General features: G+C 44.7%; 1 protein-coding gene and 1 long non-coding RNA gene across 10 annotated transcripts in view; both read right to left on the reverse strand.

The window, feature by feature from the left end:
- LOC308183180 overlaps positions 1 to 22939 on the reverse strand; it is a 441868-nt gene that overhangs the window by 97008 nt on the left and 321921 nt on the right. The window lies entirely within an intron of this gene.
- Positions 309 to 8969, reverse strand: PRSS23 (serine protease 23). 9 transcript variants are annotated; one of them, XM_080575259.1, is made up of 7 exons: positions 8389 to 8683; positions 7675 to 8042; positions 7353 to 7520; positions 6650 to 7248; positions 5205 to 5349; positions 4673 to 4799; positions 309 to 3501 (listed from the first exon to the last, which is right to left on the reverse strand). In XM_080575259.1, exon 7 carries the CDS (start codon positions 3486 to 3488, stop codon positions 2370 to 2372), a length of 1119 nt encoding a protein of 372 aa, XP_080431385.1. In that variant the 5' UTR covers positions 3489 to 3501; positions 4673 to 4799; positions 5205 to 5349; positions 6650 to 7248; positions 7353 to 7520; positions 7675 to 8042; positions 8389 to 8683; the 3' UTR covers positions 309 to 2369. The 9 variants fall into 9 exon arrangements, with proteins under 9 accessions (XP_080431385.1, XP_080431383.1, XP_080431384.1 ...); XM_080575257.1 differs by lacking the exon at positions 4673 to 4799; XM_080575258.1 differs by lacking the exons at positions 4673 to 4799; positions 5205 to 5349.

Raw genomic sequence — 22939 nt, forward strand, 5'->3', positions numbered from 1 at the left:
GCAATGTGACACTTTAGTCTAGTTAAAGCTGAAAATAACCTATTAATCTGCACTCATGACTGGCTTTCGAACTACGACAATCATACAAAAGCTAAGATTGATTTCTACTGTCCAAAAAAACAGTAATTAAGCCCACTAATATGTATATATATATAAAACAGGTGGAAAGAAAAGAAAATGAAGGAAAACAAGCAGCATTTAGTATGTTAATGTATCTTTTCTGTGTTTGAATGCCTTTACAAATAAGTAACTGTGCAATAAGATTGAAAGTGTAACCCAAGTATAGTACAAATACAAGAATATCTGCATTGAAATTCCATAACTTTCTTTATTCACTGTGATACATTCAAACAAAAGTGCTCCAGACAACAGTCATAGAGTAAAGGAAAATAAAATAAAAAGGCAGAAAAAGACCATCAGATACATGTGGTGATTATTCATATGTCAAAGCATTAGTAGCTGCTTGTATCTGAGTGCACCAAAAACCCGTGAGGGTCCATGTTTTCATATGCTGCACCTATAAACAGAATAATCATAGGCAGCTCTAGCAAAAAATGTCTTTCAGAACTAGAGCCAAAGCCATCACAAAGATAAAGCACCATCAGGCATATGTTTACAAATGCCACAGTAATTAGTAGAGTGAAAGAAAGGCTTAGCTGAATTAACATTTTCCTTGTATAGCATAGGGGAAGCCCTGCTCAGACTCACTCCTTCCAGCTCTGCCATTTCATGCCAGGGCCTTGCCTTTGCCCCGTAACACCAAGCGCCAGGGGTAACTTGGTAAGCTTCAGGAGACAGTGAGAGACGGATGGAAGAGGAACTGGAACTGGAGCCAGTGTCTGTCCTCCTATTTAAGAAAATAATATTGTCATGGCAGCATGTACTTAACTATGTTACTGTAATACAGTGGCATGATCCACCTGAGAACACCGTTTGTACAGACCACGTTGACTTCCCAATGCTGTTTGCTAAGCTACAAGTATTTGGCCAGACTGATGTTACTTATACGAGGCACTTCTTATTTTAAACTACAATTCTGCTACAGTAAAAATATAAGTCGTTGATGTCTATAAAAGACAGCAGAGCATCAATTCCTAGTAACTCAGATTACATCCTGCAATTTGGCTCTGTTTCAGCAGAATTACTGAACTGTGCACTTGCCAAGAACTATTTGTAACTGAAAAATTTGATGGGGAAGTGGGTCCCTGTCACAAACAACACAAGAAAAGGAAGTCAAAGTGCTGTACAAATTATGCTGTGAAAGGGATATAATAGAGAGACCCTTATAAATCTAGGGTTCCTCTACCTTTTTTATGTTTAGGTAGAACAGTATGGATTGCCAACAAAGAGTGTGGAAAATTCAGTAGAACCCTTATCCTGCTCTACCCTTTGCCAGCTTTACAGTCAGCAATTCAGATTGTCAGCAAGAGCAAGACAGGCTTCCCTCTGAAATGTCTCAGTTGCTGACATGAGATTTTCCTTTAAAAAAAAAAATCTACGCAGGACATAACAGAAGACAAGCCTCCGTTCCCATATACTTTCTATAATAGAATATTCATAGGGATCCTGCTAGGTATAAGGCTGTGCCCCAGCTGCTAAAAAGATTTAAACCCACGTGTGATCTGTTTCCCAAAGCAGGATGCAATGGCACTGCTCATATGACCAACATCATCTTCACAGTTAAGTCCTTGCAACATCAAGGTCTGTTTGCTTAAAAAGCATTTTTCTTAACTATGTTACTAATAAAGTCTCAAATCACTCAGGCTGAAAGAAGGTTAGAAGTGTTATGCAGTTATTTACCCTTCACGCTATTTGTGTGGCATTCATCTCCCACAGCGCATGCCTTGCCCTTTTCACACTCCCTTTCTCATGCAGGAACACAAAGCTGTAATGTTTGGGTTGCAAACACCATTAAATGCCCCTCTCCAGCCCCCAACAGCATAGAAATATTTTCTTTTAAAAGTTCAGATCAAAGCACTTCTACTAATCCTAGGATTTATTAAAACAAACATCATAGGCATGAGATAGTCAACAGCGTCCCTTTTATAGGATTCTTTGGAGACGGTTCTGATTTTGTACTGTTTACTGATCCGCCCCTCATTAATCTTCAGTTGCTCAGCTGCAAATTCAGCAAGTCCACCTGCTCCTTCCCCTCCCAGATGATGTTCCTTTAACCCCAGTTTCTAGTTGTAATGACAGCACCACATAACCCCAGTCCTGAGAACAAGGTGGCTTGCTCAAAAAGCTATATATCACATCCCGATGTTATAAAAACGTATCACACACATTTGCAGCGGAAGTCTAGCCTCTCCTCAAATGAGTAGTAATTAAAACCAGTCATTAAGTGCTTTCTTGGAGTTTCATTGTCTTTATCCTTCCCTGCAGTCAAGGTAGTTGCCTTTGATCCAGTAACAGATCTGTGCGTATTTGAGGGGTGTGATGCGAACAGCTACATTGAAATCCTGTGGTGTGCCATTCATGTCCACCCACTGATGGCCTGAAAATATTCCAATAATTTTACGTTCCCATTTGTGATTCTGCCTCTTCCACATCCTCACGTACACCCCAGATCCACTCGCACCCGGCTGGGCATCACACTGCTGGTACAACAGGTCATACGTTTCGTCTTTGACATCACAGAAACGGTACACCAGGTTTCCTGGACGATCATTGTCGTAGCCAGAGAAGTGAATCCTCCCTCCAGGCAAGTGTCTTGCTGGTGGGCTCACACCTATCTTCATAAACTTTCTTTTATGAGGCTTCTTGAGCTCCAGCAGGGCATAGTCATAATCCATGCCAATATCATTGGCGTTGCCTTTGATCCATCCTTTGGGGACGTGTGTCCGTTTCACTCGGATCCACTGGAATTTCATTTTTTCAGGCATTGCTGAGTTGGTGATATTGGCCCCTTTGCTGCCATCTTTCAGTTTGGGCTTCAGGAAGCCCACCCGCAGTTTCTGAGCTCCTTTGACGTAACTCTTGCCATCATGGATACAATGAGCGGCAGTGAGAACATGCTTCTCAGCCACTAGTGTCCCCGTGCAACCTGTAGATAGCTTCACTGACGTGGAGAACGGGTAGTTCAACAAGAAGTCCTTCCCAAAAATGCTAAACCTGCTGTCATAGCCATAGATCTGCCTCTTAGTTCGAGATTTGCCTTGAGACCCATCACCACTGCTGCTCAGAATGTATATGCCCACTTCGGTTTCAGTGAGGCTACCGTTAGCGTACAAGGTTTCATAGGACAGGTAGTTCTTCACTTCTTCATAAGTTGGCAGCGGAGAACTTTTGTGGCAGGCTGGGCCACAGGGAGAAACCACGTCCAGTCTGGCTTCAGCATCAAACTGTGGTTTGTCCAAGTTGAGGGTAGACTGTGGCAGGATAACTGGAACTCTGTAAGAAGGCCACGTTGGCTTCCAGTGAGGACTGGAGGGCATCACATCTTTAGCAGCGCACAAAAGGAGGATTAGCGTGGACAAGCCTGCCATTCTGAATGCCGGTCTGTGGAAAGCAAAAGAAAGTCCAGTTACTCACCCAAACTTGTTGCAAGATCAATTTGCCTTGCTAAGCAATGCTTTGCTAAACAAGTATGATACTTGGTCAAAATCAAGCAATTTGAGCAACATAGCATTAAGTTCTTCAGGCTTCTTAGCATTAAACTAATGCCTCAACCTGTATCTTGAAGCAAGAGTCCCAGGTTAACACACGGAACCCAGGACATTTAACCTCCAGGTGTGCTGAGCCACCAAGTCCCAATTAACATCAGTGACAAGTTACGGTATTCGTCTTTATGCAGTGTCTAGGAAGTTCACACTACGCATAAACTCCTGCATCCAGATACCGTAACTTCTGCAAAGAATAAATAAATGCCTTTACCGCAGCTGGATTACAGCATTCTCTGAAATTCTCTGAAAGCTCCCACCTACTCTCTGACACCACTGAGAGGGGTCCCTTCAAACACCTCAGTTTGCTGTCCTAGCCAGAGACATCATGCTAATGGAAGGAAAAGGCAGGTGGAAAGAGAAGATAACCCGAACAGAACAGGCTGGCACAACCGTACCGCACAGGAGACTTGCTTCTCCTTGCAACTCACACCAGAGGAAGGTTTCTGCTCCACATAGCATTTGCTCTCCCCTAAGCTTACATGAGAGAGGGCAATCGTGATTACACAAAGTCAGCTAATGAAGCAAGCTTACAGCTCCTGAGGGAATTTTCAGTTAACATACTGACTTATTCCTCCATAAACTTAATTAATTAGAAATGCAAACCAACCCCCTCTGAGCACAGGGAGGCAAATGGGACTGTAAATGTGTTTATGAACCCCAGGCAGAGTGCCTCAGACTGCAGAGAACAGCGTGCACTAGTATTGTGTCAAGAAAATGTGTAACTTTAGTTTACTTGAAAATTAGCCATACAGCTGAATCGCTGCAGGAGGCACTGTGCCCTGGGCAAGAAGGCAGGCAGGATCTCCCTCATACAAGGATTATTCAAACAAAACTTCACAATTATGTTGAGCTTACACATATTTAAACCCTGCTGAGGTTACGCTGATCACAACTGCAAGATCATTCCTGAAATACCTCAACCAAGCAAATCAAAGCAAACCATGCAGGAGATGACCACAGCTATCTAAGAATAAAAAAGAAAAATCCTTCTCTCCGATGCTGCTCACATGGCATTCCTAAGCCTCGCTGAAAAAGACTTCGGACACCGCAAACTGCTGAAGTCCGAAGGTGTCCAACTCAAATATTAGGCCTGGATCCCTTCTTTGTTGGTAGCGTCCTCTTTGGGGATGGAGGCTATAATTAAAGCACACAATGTTCAAGATATCAATTGACTCATGCAAGGAAATCAAAACATTTTGATTCCAAAAACCAGACGTAGATGAACAGAGCTGATGCTACTGATGCCCACAGAGGAAGGTACTGACTCTGCCAGAAGCGACCAGACATTCTGCTGATAATTTTTTAAATAACAAATAGGATGTCTTTAAAGGGATGTATTTTCTTCTGGAACAACTAAGCTCTAAGCTCTACACGCAGAACTAGATGATCTTTAAGGTCCCTTCCAACCCAAGCCATCCTATGATTCTATAGAATGTTATTTTATACCTAACAGGCAAATCATGCCAGAAAATTCAGGCCATTTTAAACATAAAGCAGAAGTGCATAATCTCAAATGCCACAAGATTGGAAAATACTTGCTTATTTATTCAAGGAAAACCAGCAGCTCCTCTGTCTCTCTCTATGGCAGAGATTAATACTGGGTGTTGGCTGGGTTTTGCAAGCTATCAGATCAGACCGTCTCCGATTCATGTAACAAGAAACACTTGCTGTATATCAGATGTATCTGTTGAAAAGGAGTGATTAGGAAAATACACAAAAAGAAGGTAGCAGTGAGAAATGCCGTATCCCCACAAAGGCGATACACACTAGCATCAGTCAACTCTTAACTGTCCTCCTTGGTGACAATGACGAGTGACACAGGAGCGTTTACTGTCGCTGAGAAAAACTAAGTCACACTTATGCAGTGCATCAGGTAGCAGATCTCACTATTAAGAGCGCGTATTTATATGCAGTCTGCTGTCGTCTGCTTCACACCAAAGTAATTCCCATAAATGACATCTGAAGCTTTTTTGATAGATGGAATCTCTATTTAAATTGCACCGCTCGTCCCACCTCTTGGATGTAAAAACCATTTGTGCTAACTGAGTCGATGCCGGCCTTTGGCTGATTTATTTAGCTGTCAGGGGAAAACTGGAAGCATCTTGTCAGTTGTTATTTGCACAAGCAGCAAGAATCCCCAGTGCCTGTCAGCACAGCGACCCGATGAAGGGACAGCATGCCCAACAGCTCCTCTGCTTCCAACGAGAGCATCAGCGGAGCTGGGAAATTGCCTCTCCCTGCAACCTGCCCTCCCTCATCTCCCTACCCTCCCCACTACAGCAGCACCAACGCTGGAAAGGCAATTTTAGACAGCAGGGGGCAGCCGCCCAGTGAAGAGAACACGACAGGAGCTGCGACTACAGTCTGTCCTGAAAAAAGGCTTCAGAAAGACGGTATCCATATCTACACCGTGCTCCGTTAAAACGGTACTTATTCCACTTCATATCCCTAGGCAAGCCTTCCCACACCCTCCCCGCAGCTTCTGTGCGGTAATCGCATCGCAGGTACACGGGATAAAACAGCCTTTTCATCTGCTACAGAACTTTGCTATTATTTCAAAGGTTATTAAAACTAACTGCAATAAAACACAGTCATGAGTTTATACCTGACCACAGATGCTCACAAACCAAGGTATTTGCAGACGTCTTTGTAATTATGTCTCATCTGGAGACATAACTGGTAATAAATCAGCTGTCGGTTGCAATAAATAGAGAAAAAGTCTTTTTTTTTTTTTTTTAACAAGATGCCAAATTAGTGCACACTACCTCTTGCTGTGTAGATCCTCCCCCTTCAAAACTAAGTGGTTAAGTAAAAAAATGAAGGAATTAAAAAAATAGTGCAAACTTAAAGAGAGACCTACCGGATAGCCTCTTCTTTTCTTTTTTTTTTTCCTTTTTCTTTAGAATAAAGCAAAAACAAACAAACAAAAAAATAACAATGCAACTGCAACAACATTAACAAACACACTCTGCTCAGCTACTTACTTGTGGGTGACCCTGAAAGATGTTCTCAGACAGAGCAAACTGGTAAGGAGCAAGCACTTCCCTGAGCGGCTATCACAAAACGATAGTGAATGAATTACGACGCGCTGTTCTACTGTAGTACTGCTCTTCTGTTTCTATTTAAACTGTGTCATAAACTCAGTCCACCCTTTGACTCAGTACAAAGCCCTGCTCTGATATCCAGCATAGGAACCCCCTAGAAAGCGGTTTGTACATAATCACACTTGCTAATGGAATTAAAATTGTTTGGAGAATGGAAACACTGACAGCTACCCTGGGGCTCCCCACACCACTGAAACACTTTGCAGACACATTTCCCTGCCTGCTATGGGCATTCATGCCTTGAGATAGATGTTGGTGAAAGAGAGCTGCCTTGTTCAGAATGGACATGAATCATTCTCTTATAAGCAAGTAATTTTTCTGGAAGAGTTCACTGCTTCGAGGGTGGTTCTTGTAATAGATGGTTAAATAGCAATAAATCCTGGGATGTACAGTATGAAAGCCCATGAACGGAACAGTCTCTGTTACATTTTGAAATGAACAAAGTTTTTCCACAGCACTGGAAGCCAGAATGATTAACCCTGCAAAAGAGAAAGAAAAAGGAAGAGAGCACGAGAGAGAAAAACCTGCCTCAAACCAAACTATAGAGGTGAACCAAACTACCGTTACTGACATGTCAAAATACCTCAGCTGCTTTTCTCAGTCGCAGAACTTGCTAAAGCACAGCAGAAGTAATCGAGTCGCGCTGCAACAACTGCGGGAGCGTTACTGCCATTACCGTGCAACCTCCGTCCGCCTGCCCGCGATGCTGAGGCGGTGCAAGAGTTACAGAGCCTCACCGCCAGTCGGAGGGCTGTAAGCAGAGACGTCTCAGAAACCCTGAAACAAACTTTGATACCGGCAGGCCAACGGCGGCGTCTGCCAGCACATACAACAGTGGGCACTGACACGCGCATCGGCAACACGCGCGCACACACACACAGAGGGCTCGTGTTCTGCCTGCTTACCTCTCGGTCCAATTTCTGTCAAACGTTTTTCACTGCCTCCCTTCTACCCTCCCTTCTTTCCTTTTTCTCTCTCCCCGCTTCCTCGCAACCCGCGCTGCGGGAGGGGTTACGGCACATCTGAACAAAGCACACCGCAGGCAGGGACACGCGTGCCGGGGGCCATCTGGCCACCTGGGCGATGTGCTGTGGAGCTGCTGTGGGGTGGCTGCGATGGGGTGGGATGGCTGCTGCTGCTGTGGGGTGGCTGCTGCTGCTGTGGGGTGGCTGCTGCTGCTGCTGCTGCGGTGCTCCACGGACCTCGCTCGTCAGAGGCGTCCCAGCTACAGCTTCACGGAGGAGACCCTCGCACACGTTCCCCTAAGAACAAGCTAGGGATGCGAAGCCGAAGCGTAGGGCTCGCAGGGCTACTTCTAACTCCTCCTGTGCATCCCGACGCGTGCAACACCACCAAGTCGCCCCGCCACCAGCGCCTTTCGCACAAGATGCTCCACGACGCCCTTCGATGCCCCGGCAGCCCCCTTTTGGGTCTCTAACTCGCAGCGGGCACCCGGGGAAGGGCTGTCCTCCCCCTCCGGAGCCGGTTAGCCGCGCGTCAGCCTTTTATCCCTTTTGTCTGCGGCGCCGGGTTGCGCCCCCGTTTAGGGCTTCCAAATTCATTCCCCCTCCCGCAGCCCTCACCGCCCCCGTGTCCCCCCACACCCCGGCGGGACCTACCGGGGCTCCCCCGCTGAGGAGGCGGCGGCGTCTGCGGGAGCGGCTCAGGCAGGTGGCGGCGGGGCCGGTCCCATCCCTGCCGCCGCCTGCGAGGGGCTCGGGGGCGCCTTCCCCCGGCCGCCTGCTCCGAGCGGGGCGGAGCGGGGCGGAGCGGAGCCTCCCGCAGGTGGCTCCCGCCGCCGCCGAGCCCCAAGCCGCCAGCCCCGAGCCCTCAGCCCCAAGTCCCGGGCTCCGAGCCCCGACCCCCGGCCCCGCTGCCCCCGGCGCAGGCGCCCTCTCCCCGGCCGGCCGGGCGGGAGAAGCCGAGGTCGGGGCCCGGCCCCTCCCTCTGTCCACGCAGGCCTCCCCCACTCAGGCCGCCGCCCCACTTTTTTTTTCTTTTCTTTTTAAAGTCCTTATACTGTTGTTTTTATTAGTTTCGTGAGGGAAAACGCCTTTTTTTGCCCCTCACTCTTTTTAGCCCCGACGCTGTGCGGCCGCCACCTCAGCCCCGGGGTGACCGGGCTGCCCCGGGCCTGTGGTGGGAGGTTTTGGGGTGGTTCTGTGGGATCCCCACCAAGGGCGCTAGGGTGTTTGCGGAGCTGGGTGTTCAGGGTCCCCGATGTGACGGGTCCCTTCTCCGTAAGCCCCTGGCCCGGGATCCCTCCTGCCGTCACAGGGCCCAGAGGCAGCTGGTCCGGCAGCTCTGCAGTCTGTCACCTCCGCTGCTTCATCAGATATTTGACTTTGTCAGACACATTTGTTTTATGGGTTTTAATTACTCATCCTTCTTGAATCCTTATAATGATACCTGGCAAGAAAAGGGGAAGCTGGAGCCAAGGAGGCAAAAATCCTGCAATGTGTTTTAACTCCGAGAGAATAATCCACAAAGGTTTTGCCAAAATTCCCAGCTGATCACCACTGCCCCAGAAAGGAAATATAAATTTCACAAGAATCAGTTTATTTGCTGCCTTCTACTGACCTCCTCTCCCTGCTGCTACTCTAACAAAGGGCCAGTGAAGCTTGAAGCACAGCAAAAGCCCTGCCCCATGCACAGACCCGGTGTGAGGAGCTGGGGTGTTACGGGACCATAAATTCTTAAGCATGAATGTTTAAATTTGCATTTACTTGGGCCTAGCACTAACCCCATTTGGGTCTGCAAAGAAGGTTTTAACAGATGCCTGGAAAATGCAAGCGGTACAAAAATCATTAGTACTTAGACTAATCATTCTCAGCTATAAATGATGAGAGGACAATTGTAACATGAGGCAGAGGTCCCGAGGGGTAGGAGCCAAACACCTCCAGCAGAAACCCAGACAGTGAATGCAACAGGTGCCAGAGGCAAGCAGGGCTTGTGGTACTAATTCAGCCGCTATTAGGCCAGCAGGAGATGACTGTGTAACAGTAAGGAAGATGTCTTTAATATCAGTAGGCAGCTAACAAGGAAGACTCCCTCAGTGATACCACACCGATCAGATCCCTTCCATATCTGGATTCTGCGTCTCCATGCCTCCTGAGTAGATACACAGCCCCAGTGCTCAGGAGACTTTGTCCTGTACACTTCTGCTGTTTTGCATGGATGGAGGAGCAAGTCCGTGTCTTGCAGGGGGTGAAAGTGTTGTGAGGTTTGGTTATGTAGTAGGAATCAGTGCTGCAGCCATGATCCAGGTGGGCTCTTGCGTTCCATGGGCACACAGCTTCTTTTATCACAACTGCCAGGTTTGTTCCAGAGCACTTCCCAGCTTTCCTCCCACAAGTCTTCCTGGCTATAGCAGGTCACCACACCAAATGGGGCCTCTTGACAACTCAGACTCTTCTGATAAAGTACGGATTGCCCAGCAGTTGTTTCTGGATAATCCCAAATCTACCACTGAATAAACTCTCTGTATGTCCCTTCCTTGTTTCAGCTTAGTTAGTTATATCAGCCTTTCTACGTCACACCAGTTTTCAAGAATATCAGTGGGAAGAACGAATAAATATTAGCATAATTACTCCTTCTGTGTATGGTTTCCACATTTTTTTTACAGTGACTGTGAATAAGTTCTGACTGACTGTAGGACTGCTTGACCTCCAGACACAAATTTAAATAGACACTGTCCTAGAATGCACAACATAGATTGAAATGTTTGCAGCAGATAAGGAGGCAGAGACACAAGACACTGCTGAGATAACTGTGATGGGATTCACCTCACATAACTGTAAGAGTTTGGGGTGTCCTGGCATATCCATGATACAATAGATGCCTACAGATCTGCCCCATCTGGAGCAACAGCTGAAAGTCGGGTGGGGTACCTTAAGGCATCTCAAATGGGACTGGAAGCCTGGGTTTAGGCGATTCATTTGAACCATAAACATCTGCATGTAGAGGTCTACATCTGAGGTGTTCACTCTGTGTGCCCTAATTGTCAATGAAGAGAAAGAGGCACTGTCAGGGTTTAATTTGTGTGGCCTCTTTTGAGCACTTAGGACACAGGAAAAGGAGAAGGACCCCCTCCAAAACAAAGTGTCTACGTAAATGTCTTCAATTAGTCAGAGAAATCCCACCACACTTCCCATGGTTTCCCTGTGTGTCTTTATCATCCTGTGACTGGCAGCCATCTTTCTACGTCTGACTGGGAGAAAAAAACATCTTTTTTGTGTTTTGTTTGTGTAGCACCTCTCACCATGAGGAGCTGGTCTGTAGCACGTGGAAGGCAAGAAGGTGATCAGGAGTAGTCAGCATGGATTCACCAAAGGGAAATCATGCTTTAGCATCCTGATTGCATTCCAGGATTGGAAAACAGGCTGGGTAGGTGAAGGGAGAGCAGTGGATGTTGTCGTCCTGGACTTCAGCAAGGCTTTTGACACGGTCTCCTGTGATATAGACAAGCTCAGGAAGTGTGAGCTGGATGAGTGGATGATGAGGTGGACTGAGGACTGGCTGAATGGCAGGTCTCAGAGGGCAGTGGCACAGAGTTTGGGTGGAGGTCTGTAGCTAGCATTGTCCCCAAACCGTCAATACTGGGTCCAATATTGTTTAACTTATTCATGTAGGGATAGAGTACTTCCTTGGCATGTTTGCTGATGACACAAAATTGGGAGGAGTGGCTGATACCCCAGAGTGCTGTGCTGCTATTCAGGAGGAATACTGAACACACATGAGAGATGGACAAAGAAGAACCTCTTGAAATTCAGCAGCAGCAAGAGCAGGGTCCTGCATCTGGGAGGAATAACCCCAGGCACCAGCACAGGCTGGGGGCTGACCTGCTGGAAAACAGCTCTGCAGAGAGAGACCTGGGAGTCCTGGTGGACACCAAGTTAACCATGAGCAAGCAATGTGCCTGCGTGGCCAAGAAGGCTGCATTAGGAAGAGCATTGCCAGCAGGCCAAGGGAGGTGATCCACACCTGGAGTTCTGTGTCCCAGTACAAGAGAGACATGGATATAATGGAGAGAGTGTCTAGTGAAGGGCCACCAAGATGAGCAAGGGACTGGAGCATCTCTCATGTGAGGAAGGGCTGAGGGAGCTGGGCCTCTTCAGCCTGAAGAAGAGAAGGCTCGGAGGAACTGAGCAATGCTTATAGTTATCTGAAGGGAGAGTGTCAAGAGGATGGAGCCAGACTCTTCTCAGTGGTGCCCAGCAATAAGGCAAGAGGCAATGGGCACAAACTGCACCACAGAAAGTTCCATCTGAATGTGAGAAAAACTTTATGGTGGGGGTGACTGAGCACTGGCACAGGCTGCCCAGAGAGGCTGTGGAGTTTCCTTCCCTGGAGATATTCGAAAGCTATCTGGACACAGTGTTGGGTAATGTGCTCCATGGGTCCCTGCTTGAGTGGAGGGATTGGACTCTGGACATCCCTTCCAGCCTCAACCATTCTGTGATTCTCTGATTCTGAAGCTAACAGACCACAGTATTTCGGTTACAGAGATTATTAGGTATAATGCCCCTCTGTGTACAACACGTCGATGAATGGTAGCCACAAGGCTTGGTGTGTACAGGACTTTTCCTGAGAAGGAAACCTTAAAGAAGGTGTTGGGCAAAACTTTTTTCATGCCACAAAGCCGTGGGGAAGAACCTTTAGTTTGAAATTGAATTACAAGACAATTAGTTACCACCACCAAAAACAAACAAACAAAAAACTTTTAGATTTCAATTATTCTTAGAGCATAAATGCATAAATGCAGAAAGGACTGTTAACCTAGCCTATCTCAATGCTTGCCTTAAGAAAGAAATGAACTACTGCACAGCTCTCTGCAGCAGCTTTGAACAAAATGCAATGCTTTAGCTTTCCAATTCAAAAGAGGAAAAAAATATGAATTATTATAGGTACTTTTTTTTTCTAAGTGTACATATCCTAAGAACCAAGAATTCTGGTGGAATTGGGCTGCGTGAGCTTTTTTTGAGAAAGAGTGAAGTCCGAGATCTCAGCATTACTGCGAGCCATTGTTGAGGCAAAGAGCAAAAAGTGACAACATACATAAAGGTGAAGAGGTATTAGCTCTACTATATTGTCAAGTGATAACACACATGCTGACTTTTCAGCACCTTGCGAGTAAGCTGAAAATGAAACAGTCTACAGGTGGGAGCCCTAATGAATGGCACTGTCAGGAGATAATTTCTCATGGTTGAAGAAATCTTTTATTCTGCAGGGAAGTGAAGTAACCTGGCATTATGGGCCTGTGCCAGATTCCGACACAGACAATGGAGTGATTTCAGAGGCCACTGAGTCTGGAAGGAAGAATGACAACCCACAATTGGCTCAAATGAGTCCTCCCATTGCTCACTGCTGATGTAATGCAGCAGAAAAGGGCTGCAGCTCCCCACTGTAATGGCATCTATTCAGCAGGCTGCCTTTTTCTTGCGTGGGATGGAGACCCCTGCACACAGGTGCCCTGTTTCTCAAAGGTCTTTCTAAACCTGTGAGGAAGAAGTTCAATGTGAAGACACTATCCCCTTGAAGACAAGCTATTTGGAAGGCAAGAATGGTGGAGTAATGAGGGCATGAGTAATGACTTTGGAGAAGCAAGTCCTATCCCCATCTCGGCTCCTTCATTGCAGGACTTCTGGAAGGCTCTTTGCCATCTCAGTTCCCAGTTGGTGCAGCGTGTGCGGGAGCACGTTCTATCTCTCTGTAGTGTCGTGATGATAACACAGTGGTCCGTGTCCCATGACTGGGTGCTGTGATAGCAGGAAGGGGAAGGCCGTGCGTTTACCTCAGATATGTTACACCATAAGATGATAGCACCCAGAAAAAATGAGTTCCCTTTGTAGTTTTCAAAGACTGTGGACAGAAGGGTATGGGGGGAAGCACTTAGTCCTGGTTCTCAGAAGCAATATGCTTTTACTGGCAGCATATGAGGACCCAGACTCAGATGTTTGTGTTATGAAAAGGATTGCCAAGCAGGAGAACTGGCAGCTGAATGTATGCAATGTGCTTCCTGTCTTGGCAGAAATCTCGTCAACAGCACGATGGAGCAGATCGTGGCAGAGGTCTCTGTACCCTTGGAGAGGATTCCTCTGCCCAAATAAAAGCAGCTGCAAACTAGACATGACCACTCTGGGTTCCCTTTGCAGGCCTTGATGGGCTGCCTCAGAGAGTGATATCCTTACATTCAGAAAGAGCATTTAAGGTAGGACAGACAATCACCTTTTAAAAATGCTCATTTCCTTCCGTTGTCTATTTGAAAGGGTTAAATCAAATTTTTAGATGCTTACAGTTACATGAGGTCAACCCCACTCCATGTGTCATCTTTTTTTCTGGGTTAATGGGAATAATTTGAGCATCTAATTGCACTAATAGGGGAAGGTTTCAATTGCACAATTCCATCTGCAGACGTAACTGTGCAATAAATACCCTTGCCTGAGACAAACCAAGCTTGGTTTTCTTGCATTTTCTAAGATTTTGCAATTTCTAAAATTATTGGGAAACTAAAGTACTACTACATGGGAAACCCAGGAGGTGACATTGGACTGACTATACAGTGAAGGCCAATCACTGGCCTTTTACATTTACACATACATTTAGGAATAATCTTGCAGTTTCTTTTCCCAGAATTCTCATTTGAAAGGCTCATTGGGAGCCTACATCTGTCTGACAGGGTTTCTCTAAATACCTGCTTGGAATAGAGTCTATTATGTAGAAAGTCTTGATCAAACTGTGAGATACATAAACTAAGTGAAGAAAACAAGGAAAGAATAACATTTTTTGTTCAGCTTGGTTCAAAGTTCACGGCTATATATAACACATATGTTCTAAACTTTACAGATCTTAGGAGTTGCTGGTAATCATATTGCTGAAAACATTTCTGACAAGTGATATTTAAACTAACAGTGCCCCTTTAATTTCATGATAGTGAAAACACGTTGAAATAAAACAGGCACCTGGATTTACTCCAACAAGGCTGAGATTCTTGTAAGACACTGCATCTTCACCATTTGGATAAACAACATATCAATACAGTGAAGTAACTGCAAAATAACACCTTAAAAATAAAACATCCACTGCAACTGCACTCACTGAGACCCTCAAGAATTTCCTGAAAAAGGGAATCTTCAGTGTTGTGCAAAGCTGGGTCACATTCATCACTACTGTTTTTATTTTCATGCTAGGCTGTGTCTTTCTGCAGAATCTGTTTAGATTCTTCTCTAGGTTTCATCTCTCTGTCTGGCAGCTTTGAATCCGTAGCGTACTCGTCTAAGAATAGTGAGCTATAACATTTTATAAGTGCTGTATGTGCCCATGAGGTTACTGTACAGTTATAAGGTCATTGAGGGTATTAATAGACTGCTTTTCAGCTCCTCACTGGGATCATACTCACCTTGTGCCCTGCTTCTTTAAAGAGAAGCCCGTGTTCATTGAACACAGCAAAGGAGAAGGTTAGAGCTTGTGTCACCCCTTAGAGAGAGCCCACAAGTTTTGGCAGTGCTTGGCCCAAACCTTTCGCCACCTGCCCATCAACCTTTGCACTGACGTCGTGTGGCTAATGCTGGGAAGGGCCTTTCCTCGTCCTCTTGTACAGCAAGAACTGGTGGGATTTGTACGACGCCTGAGCCCAGACTTAGCCTGATGCCTGGTCACATTGCACCCAACACGGAGACACCCTGAAGTTAGCAGTGTGACTCATAAGTGAGGGACCACATCATATTTCAGCTATGTTCTAGCTACACTGGGCCGGGCAGCGCAGACAGAGCCTGTGTAGCTTAAACTTCCCTTGGAGGGAGGAAGGACTGAAGGTGCTGCTGTTGGCAAGATCGTCCTGGGATGGATGCAGGGCTGTGCGGGTGCCTGAAGCAGGTACATCTCCCTGACTTTCACTGGACGACAAACAGAAGGAGCGGAACTATTTTAATGAGTTCTTTTGCCTTCATTTCTCGGTCAAATAAGCCTTTGCTAGTAGAAATTCAGTGAGTCCACGTAACACCCATGAATCAGCTCCCAAGGGGGATGAACACAGGGCGTGGAGCTAAAGGAGGCTGTATAGCCGTCGTGGCACTTGGGACAGTGCGATAGGGGCCTCTGGTCTGAAACATGAAGAGGAGGCATCTTAGAAGCAGGAGAGGTCAGTTGTGATTAGCTTGGGAACAAGTAAACAAGATTAACCTCAGCTAATTTTAGCCACCTAAAAATTATGCCAGTAGTCTCAGCAAGGCCGTCTTTAAATCAGAAGAGAGGAGGCATCTCTGGAGGGGAATCCATCCCACCCAGATTTGATGCTGCAGTTATTATGGGGTGAAGTGCACTCTGGAATCATTTTCTCTTGGTTGTCCATAGAGGCAGCCTAGACAGCTCGTGTGGAGAGGACATTTGAGTTTTAAAGTTAGACGACAATTTGCTGCTCAGAGTTAAGCGTTCCTCACCAGAGAATGCTTTTGGGAAGCTCTTCTTCACATGTTGTTAAGATGAGCTTAGTTTGTTTTCCAAATCTTGCGTATCCAGCTATGAAAACAGTGAAGGAGATTTTTCTTCCAAATAGGCAACCTGTTTCACTAACCTATGATCCCTTCCCTTCCCTTGTGGCAGATGACATCTTACATTTGCAAGGTAATAATTGCTGTTTTATGCATCTCAGCTGTGACTGCAGCTGCAGTACCATATGCAGTTCTGGCTTCCTAGTTCCATGTGAGACATAGACAAATGGAGGTAGTTAAGAAAAAAAAAAAAAAAAAGAAGAAAAAGAATTGAAGGTAAATAAAGAAAACTTGTGTAGTTTAGCAAGGGAGGAATCTAACCATCTACACTTGGAGTGTAGAGTATATAGGACCCTAAGGAGGAATTATTTCACATAGCATTGAAGAGTGCAATGACAAGAGTATAAAGCAATGAGATAAGAAAAGACGTATTCGAGCTAAGTGTCACCAGAAAAAAATGTGACTCTGCGAACTGGTTGCGAAATACTGTCCCAAGGGATTTATTTCTTTTTTTGAAGAATATATAAATTTGTGTGAGGAATAACATTGGGAAAGGGAACGATCCTGAATATCACATAGCAGTTTAGGTGATTGAATAGGTCTTTCCTAGCACTAATTACTACGATTCCCAAATCAAAGCTTAGCAGATAGAATTGTAGAATCACAGAATGGTTTGGGTTGGAAGAGACCTTAAAGGTCATTTAATTCCAACCCCCTTGCCATGGGCAGGGACACCTTTCACTAGACCAGGAATAGGAATAGTAAAGTCATTTGATGATATGTCTTGAAGAGACACATCCCATAAGGAATATTTATAGCAAGTCTGTATTTCTTATAACGTATTTCCTACACAGTGTGCTTACAAGTGAATTTCAGAACTCAGAGATGAGTGTCTAAAAATAGCTTTGTGCCACTCCATGCTATGTACCAGGTACATACTGGTGATCTGTAAATATTTTCTCTCTCAAATGCACTCAGCAAAACAGTCTGTTTTCTAAGTGCCCAATCTGCACAGTTGGTCTGCATTCTTTCAGTTAACCTGAGTTTCCTTCTAAACCAAGAAGAAAGATTTAAGTGGACAAATTTAATTCCTAATGATGAGTATGTAGCTTCGCAGAAACCGAATCAGATAAACACATGGGGACTGCAGACCTGAGTCCAGGGCCTCAATACCAAGAGCTGAGTGATGCATTAAACCATTTAGAATTTAACACAACTTTCTAATCCTCATCAAAAACATGAATTAAGACAAGCAGAGTAGAGATATCTGCCTACATTTAGCAACAGCCTAAGGCAGTAACTCAGAGAGGCATGGTTCCATGGCCACCTTGGCCAGAGGACCTCCCATGGCAGAAAAGGAATGAGCAGTGCATCCGACACAGACGTCCTCACAGATACTCTCTCTCTGGCAGTTCAGCCACACTCAGGAGAAATAAAGATCGTGACACTGCCCTCATCCTGGTGGGTGAGTAACAGGATCCTGTATAATTGCTGTTTGGAGTAGTGGACCTAGGCCATGAGGACAGACCCCAGAAGTACCAGCTTTTGTTGTACCTTCATTTGCCACAAAACATCTTGGTCTGTCTTTGTCTGATAACTTGACTAAGAAGTCAAGTCAAGTGCGGATAACTTGACTATGAAGTCCAATTATTTGCACAAAGAGGGCTTTGTAACAGGAAGAAACCACTGTGATCTACCCTGACATCCTGCACTCCCTGGTGGACTTCTCTGTCCTGGTCACTAGTCTTTTTTGAGCTAGAAACACATTTCAAAGAACAGTCAATTTGGAGCTAATAATTATCACAGTGTAGATATAAGTTTCAGCATTTGGTTCATCATTGGCTAAGGATGAGTTATTTCTATTTTTACCTCAGCTGTTTATCAAGATGTATTATGGTGAAAGGCCTTCAATGTCTAAGTATAGTGTATTAGTACAATTCCTGTTATTCTAAAACCTGTAATTGCATCAAAAGCAGTATTGTTCATTGATAAGAACTGTTTCCACGAATCTTCCCTATATTCATTTAATCCTTTATGAAATACATCATCCATCAGATTATTTAATCTGAGATTGGAATCAAGTGAAGAAGCACACAGTCATCTGGGTAGTTCCATACATCCTATTCAAGTACTTGTATCACTTTAACTTTCTTCCAGACCTTTATAGTTTTCCTTCTGCTTTGTGACTAACTGAAAATTGGCAGTAATGGTCAAGAGAACTTCTAGACAAGCTCTTTAAAACTCCTTCTAAAATGTCTAATTTTAGTAACTGCTGTAAGCAATGATATTTAACTCTTGAAATGATACCTCCCTTAGCTGGCCAGGCTAATATATACTTTCAGTGTTGATTTTCAGTATAGGAAACTGTCATATGTAATTTTTAGAAAGTCCCACAGTCACTGTGGGAAATCCAGAATATATCATTCTGACTAGGTCACTTGCTCTACATATGGTAGAGAGGGGCTTTAAGTAGATGTTTATCCTGTGGCTCAGAAACATTTGAGATCAGTGGTTTCCCTTATCAGTGACAGAAAGGGGCGAAGCCATTTCTGACACACAATTGCAGTTTTGCTATTTTGAGGTCATTACTTGCTGGCTCAGTTATAACAAGTGATTTTAACTGTCTGATCACAGAAATCCTGCCACTAAATTCAGTAATATCAGCTAGGTCGAATTTATGCTTATTAATGAACAGTCAAATTCCTCTTGCTTATTATCTAGACTCTGAGTATTAGCCTAAAGGAAATGAGATATTTTCTTTTTTGTAAGTCTCTTGTTTGCTGTCTTCATTTAATTTATGATGTTTTAATTTTGTGCTTGTGAGCACATTTTTGTTTTGCCTTTTCATTCTGCTGTTTTCCTATCAGCTTAATGCCACAGCCTGGTCCCAGAGAAGTCTATATGCTGTTCCTAGAGGCCATCTAAACTGCTCCCTTTCCGTAGGAAAAATAGGCCAACATTTCTCAAAGCTTCTAATTTGAGCTATATACCTAGCTTCTGCCCAGCATTTACCAGGTCTTCCAGAGCACATGAATGTTATTCTTAGCTGCTTCCTGCTGAGATCTCTGCTCTCAGCAGTACATGAGATGCTCTCTCAGTAGTATTCATGTAGACCGTCATTAGTCATGAAATCAATTTAGAGAACTGTAGTATAATTTAGGCTTCCTCTGGATGGCATCCAGTCCAACCTCCTGCTCAAGGGAGGACCAAGTCCAAACCTCAGCTTCAGATTCACTTCCTCAGCCCAATAAAGTTCCTCTCTTGCAGGATATCCAGCAAAGAAGATCCAGTGCCTTTGAGCAGGTTGGTATTTCTTTGTGGAAATGTGTCCAGACTCACAGACTGAGACATCCACACTCATCTGCATCATGCAGACCCCTCTGTTTTTTTCTAAATCGCTTTTGCATATGTGGCTGAATAAAACAACACAAGGTAAGTTTAGTGGTTGCATACAAGAAGGGCTTGCTCCTGTTCTCAAAGACAAGTCAAAAACAATGAAAACAAGCAACACTTTTTTCCCACTTTTTTTTTTCAAATATCTTTTAACAAAATTATTGTTGCGCCATTTTTCATAAATTGTTTACAAGATATTATTACTTATTTACTGACTGTGTCGAAGCTGGGCTGGCAGACCTGTGGCATACAGCAGACCAATTTCCCAAGGGCTTAATCAAGTTACCTACTCTTAAGAATTGGGCTTGATAAAATGAAATGGAGTGAAATGTTGTGTTTTACAAGAAAGCAACTTGGATTATCCTCTACATCTTTACTATTTCAATCTGAATTATGGAAGTTATGGATTATAATAAACGTGATGTCCTGATTCAAAAGTTACAACATATGTGCATGACTCACAGTGCACTAACTTCACAGATTTGGAGACACACTGTTAACATATTTTTAAACAAATACTTACCAAGCACTTGTTACATATTTCCTTGATTGCCAGCATGAAAGAATAAGGACACAATTCTCCATTATACTGCAACAGGCATGATGATAAATGGAAAGGCAGTTTTAAAATAACAATTTCTCTATGATGTTTCATTAAAAGCCAGCTGTTTGCTACCGGCAGTGAACACAGAAGGGTCTGTGACAGCAGTGCTCCAGGTTACACTTTGTCTAAGTGTACATTGCTTATAGTATTATGCCGGTAGCTGCTGACCTGTTCCATTATATGACTTTCAGACAAACTCTCTTTCACCCTTGCTGTAAAGATAAGCCCATTTTTTGAAAGTTCTTGGTAAATAACAGCCAGATCCCCATTTACAGAAACAGAATGCACTAGAAATTCCTAGCTCAGCCTGCGCGGCTGGACAAACGATCAGAAATGTTTAAATACTGGATTGGAGAAAAGCCAAATTTTGAATGTCATGGAGAGTGGCCGGTGCCAAGCATCCAATTCTTCCGCAGGGTCTGCACGTTTGAGCTGGAGCTAATTGTTTACCCAGTCTGTCTGCCCGGGCAAACAAGCTCCTCAAAGCTCATTGCTGTGAGCCTGCCCGGATCCCCATTCCTTGGCCTTTATGTACTTATTAGGCTTACAATAAAGGACGGCACCGAAGCAAGCGCAGATGTGAACAAAGCCAAGGGAATGCCAGGCCTGGTCAGAATTAAATCAGTGTGTCGTGAATGCTCTCGTTCTGAATGTGAATATGGAGTTTCTGTTGTGAGGGTGGCATGCAGGACAAGGAGGGTGAGATGAAGTTGAGTCCCCTGTACTGAACTCGGCAGGGAAAGCTGACAGCTGAGTCAGCCTTAATTAGGACCTGACGACCTGATCCCATGAGCAGTATTCTCACCGAAATAAATGGGAGCTCTGTCCGATTAAGGACAGTATTGTATTATATTGCCACGTATATTATATGTCCCCAGAATCCACAAATCCTAATTCAGTTTGGAGCTGCACTAAGGGCATGCATTATATATTTAAAAAAAAAAAAAAGAAAGAAAAAAAAAAGAGAGAGAGAGAGAGAAAAGATGCTTTCTTGCCCTATTTTGCAATCAAAGTAGAAGAAAGTTTATCTGCCTGTGTTTGCACACTGTATTACTGGTGCAACCTGCAATAAAGCTGAGGTTCCCTGAACCCCAGTCAGTAGGCAATATTACTTTCATTTAATTTGTGTTCTCAGCTACTCCCCTAACCTTAGTACTTAATTCACTTTTAAATTTCATATTCTTTCCTAGTCCATATTTTTATTAGTAGTTTCAGGAGACCAACAGAGATCCCATAATAAAACCCCATGTGACATCCAGTGAAGAAGGACAGAAATTCTGATTTGTCTCTAACGTGTATGAGGAGATAGAAATGAATTTGTGGGGCTGATTTTCTTTCTTCCAGGAAACGTTTGAGGGACCGAAAGCAGAAGAAATGCAGAGCTGGAAAACAGCTTCTGAGATTAAACTGATTCTCTTTTCGAAAATTATCTCAGGAGCTGTTTGCTTCCTCAAAGTGGCCAATTCATTTTGTAGTTTGACAGAGATCATCCGGCATGGGAATTAAAAGGAGACTCGCTTTAGGTGACAACGACCAGTGTGATTTCCCTCTGGGAGCGGTGGTGCTGCAGAACTGGAGGATGCTCCGGCAGCTGGCTCCATCCGTATGTGGCAGTCTCTGTTCCAGCCTGAGGGGATGCTGTGGTCTTCCTTGCTCCCTCAGCCCCCAGCCTTTCTGCTCAGACAGCTGATAAATATGTCAGAAAGCGGTGCTGCTGGAAGGCTGGATTTAGATTACAAGCCCACGTCTCCAAAGTGCCAGCTCTGGTTGCTGCTGCTGTCAAAAAGCTTCTCGGGCTGTCATTTCTAACCTACTGAGGAAGACTTTGAAGTAGGCGCGTACTCACTTTTTAAGAAAGACAGGGAAGGTGGGAAGAAGGCTGTACTCAGTGCAGAGGAGATCTTTAACATGCAGGACGTGGGACTAGAAACCTCCAGAGGTCCCTTACAAATTGAATTTCTCCACAATTCCCCACACCGCATTTCCCATGGAGGATTATTCTTCAGCCTCACAGACCTCTCATCAGGAAGGCAGCCTACATTTTCCATTGCCCCTTGTCACAGTTCATTCCCCCTGCGTTCTCCTAGATAACTTTTTTCCTCCGGGTCACTTGCCAAAATCAGTGATAAAACTTAAATTGCAAAGGCACTGCCAAGAAGACAAGTTCCTGACATCCTCTGCTGAAAAAATCGCTTGTGTTTGGGAATGTCAGGCAGTAATTAGTTTGTGTTTTGGTAGACTCACATTCAGCTGCTTCTTGCAAGTGTTGCAGCTGCAGAGGAAAACAGGGCTGCGTAGGAAAGTGCAATTGGTTAGTTGATAGAGGAGAAGCAGGACAGGTACAGTCCAAGTTGGCATTTTATTACTGCCAAGTATGAGAAGCTGAAAAGCCTTTTAAGGAACAATAATTTAAAGCTGTGGATCTCATGAAGAGATGGGCTTGGATACCTCTACCCTAAAACAGAGGGATGGGATATGTGGAGGGAATTAAACCTACACTGACCAGCTGCTTTACCCTTAACTGCACCTTCCCTAAAGCACCTCATGATACTGTGTCTCCACCAACCCTCCAGGTCTCCTTTTGGCCTTTCCCCCTCAAACCAAGAGCCATCAGAAGAGGGAGCTTTTGCCTTCATGTCCAGCTGCGGGCAGTGTCATTCTCCATCATCACAGCACGATGGATGT

Source organism: Anser brachyrhynchus (genome assembly GCF_964034855.1).
Source record: "Anser brachyrhynchus genome assembly, chromosome: 1".
Classification (NCBI taxonomy): domain Eukaryota; kingdom Metazoa; phylum Chordata; class Aves; order Anseriformes; family Anatidae; genus Anser; species Anser brachyrhynchus.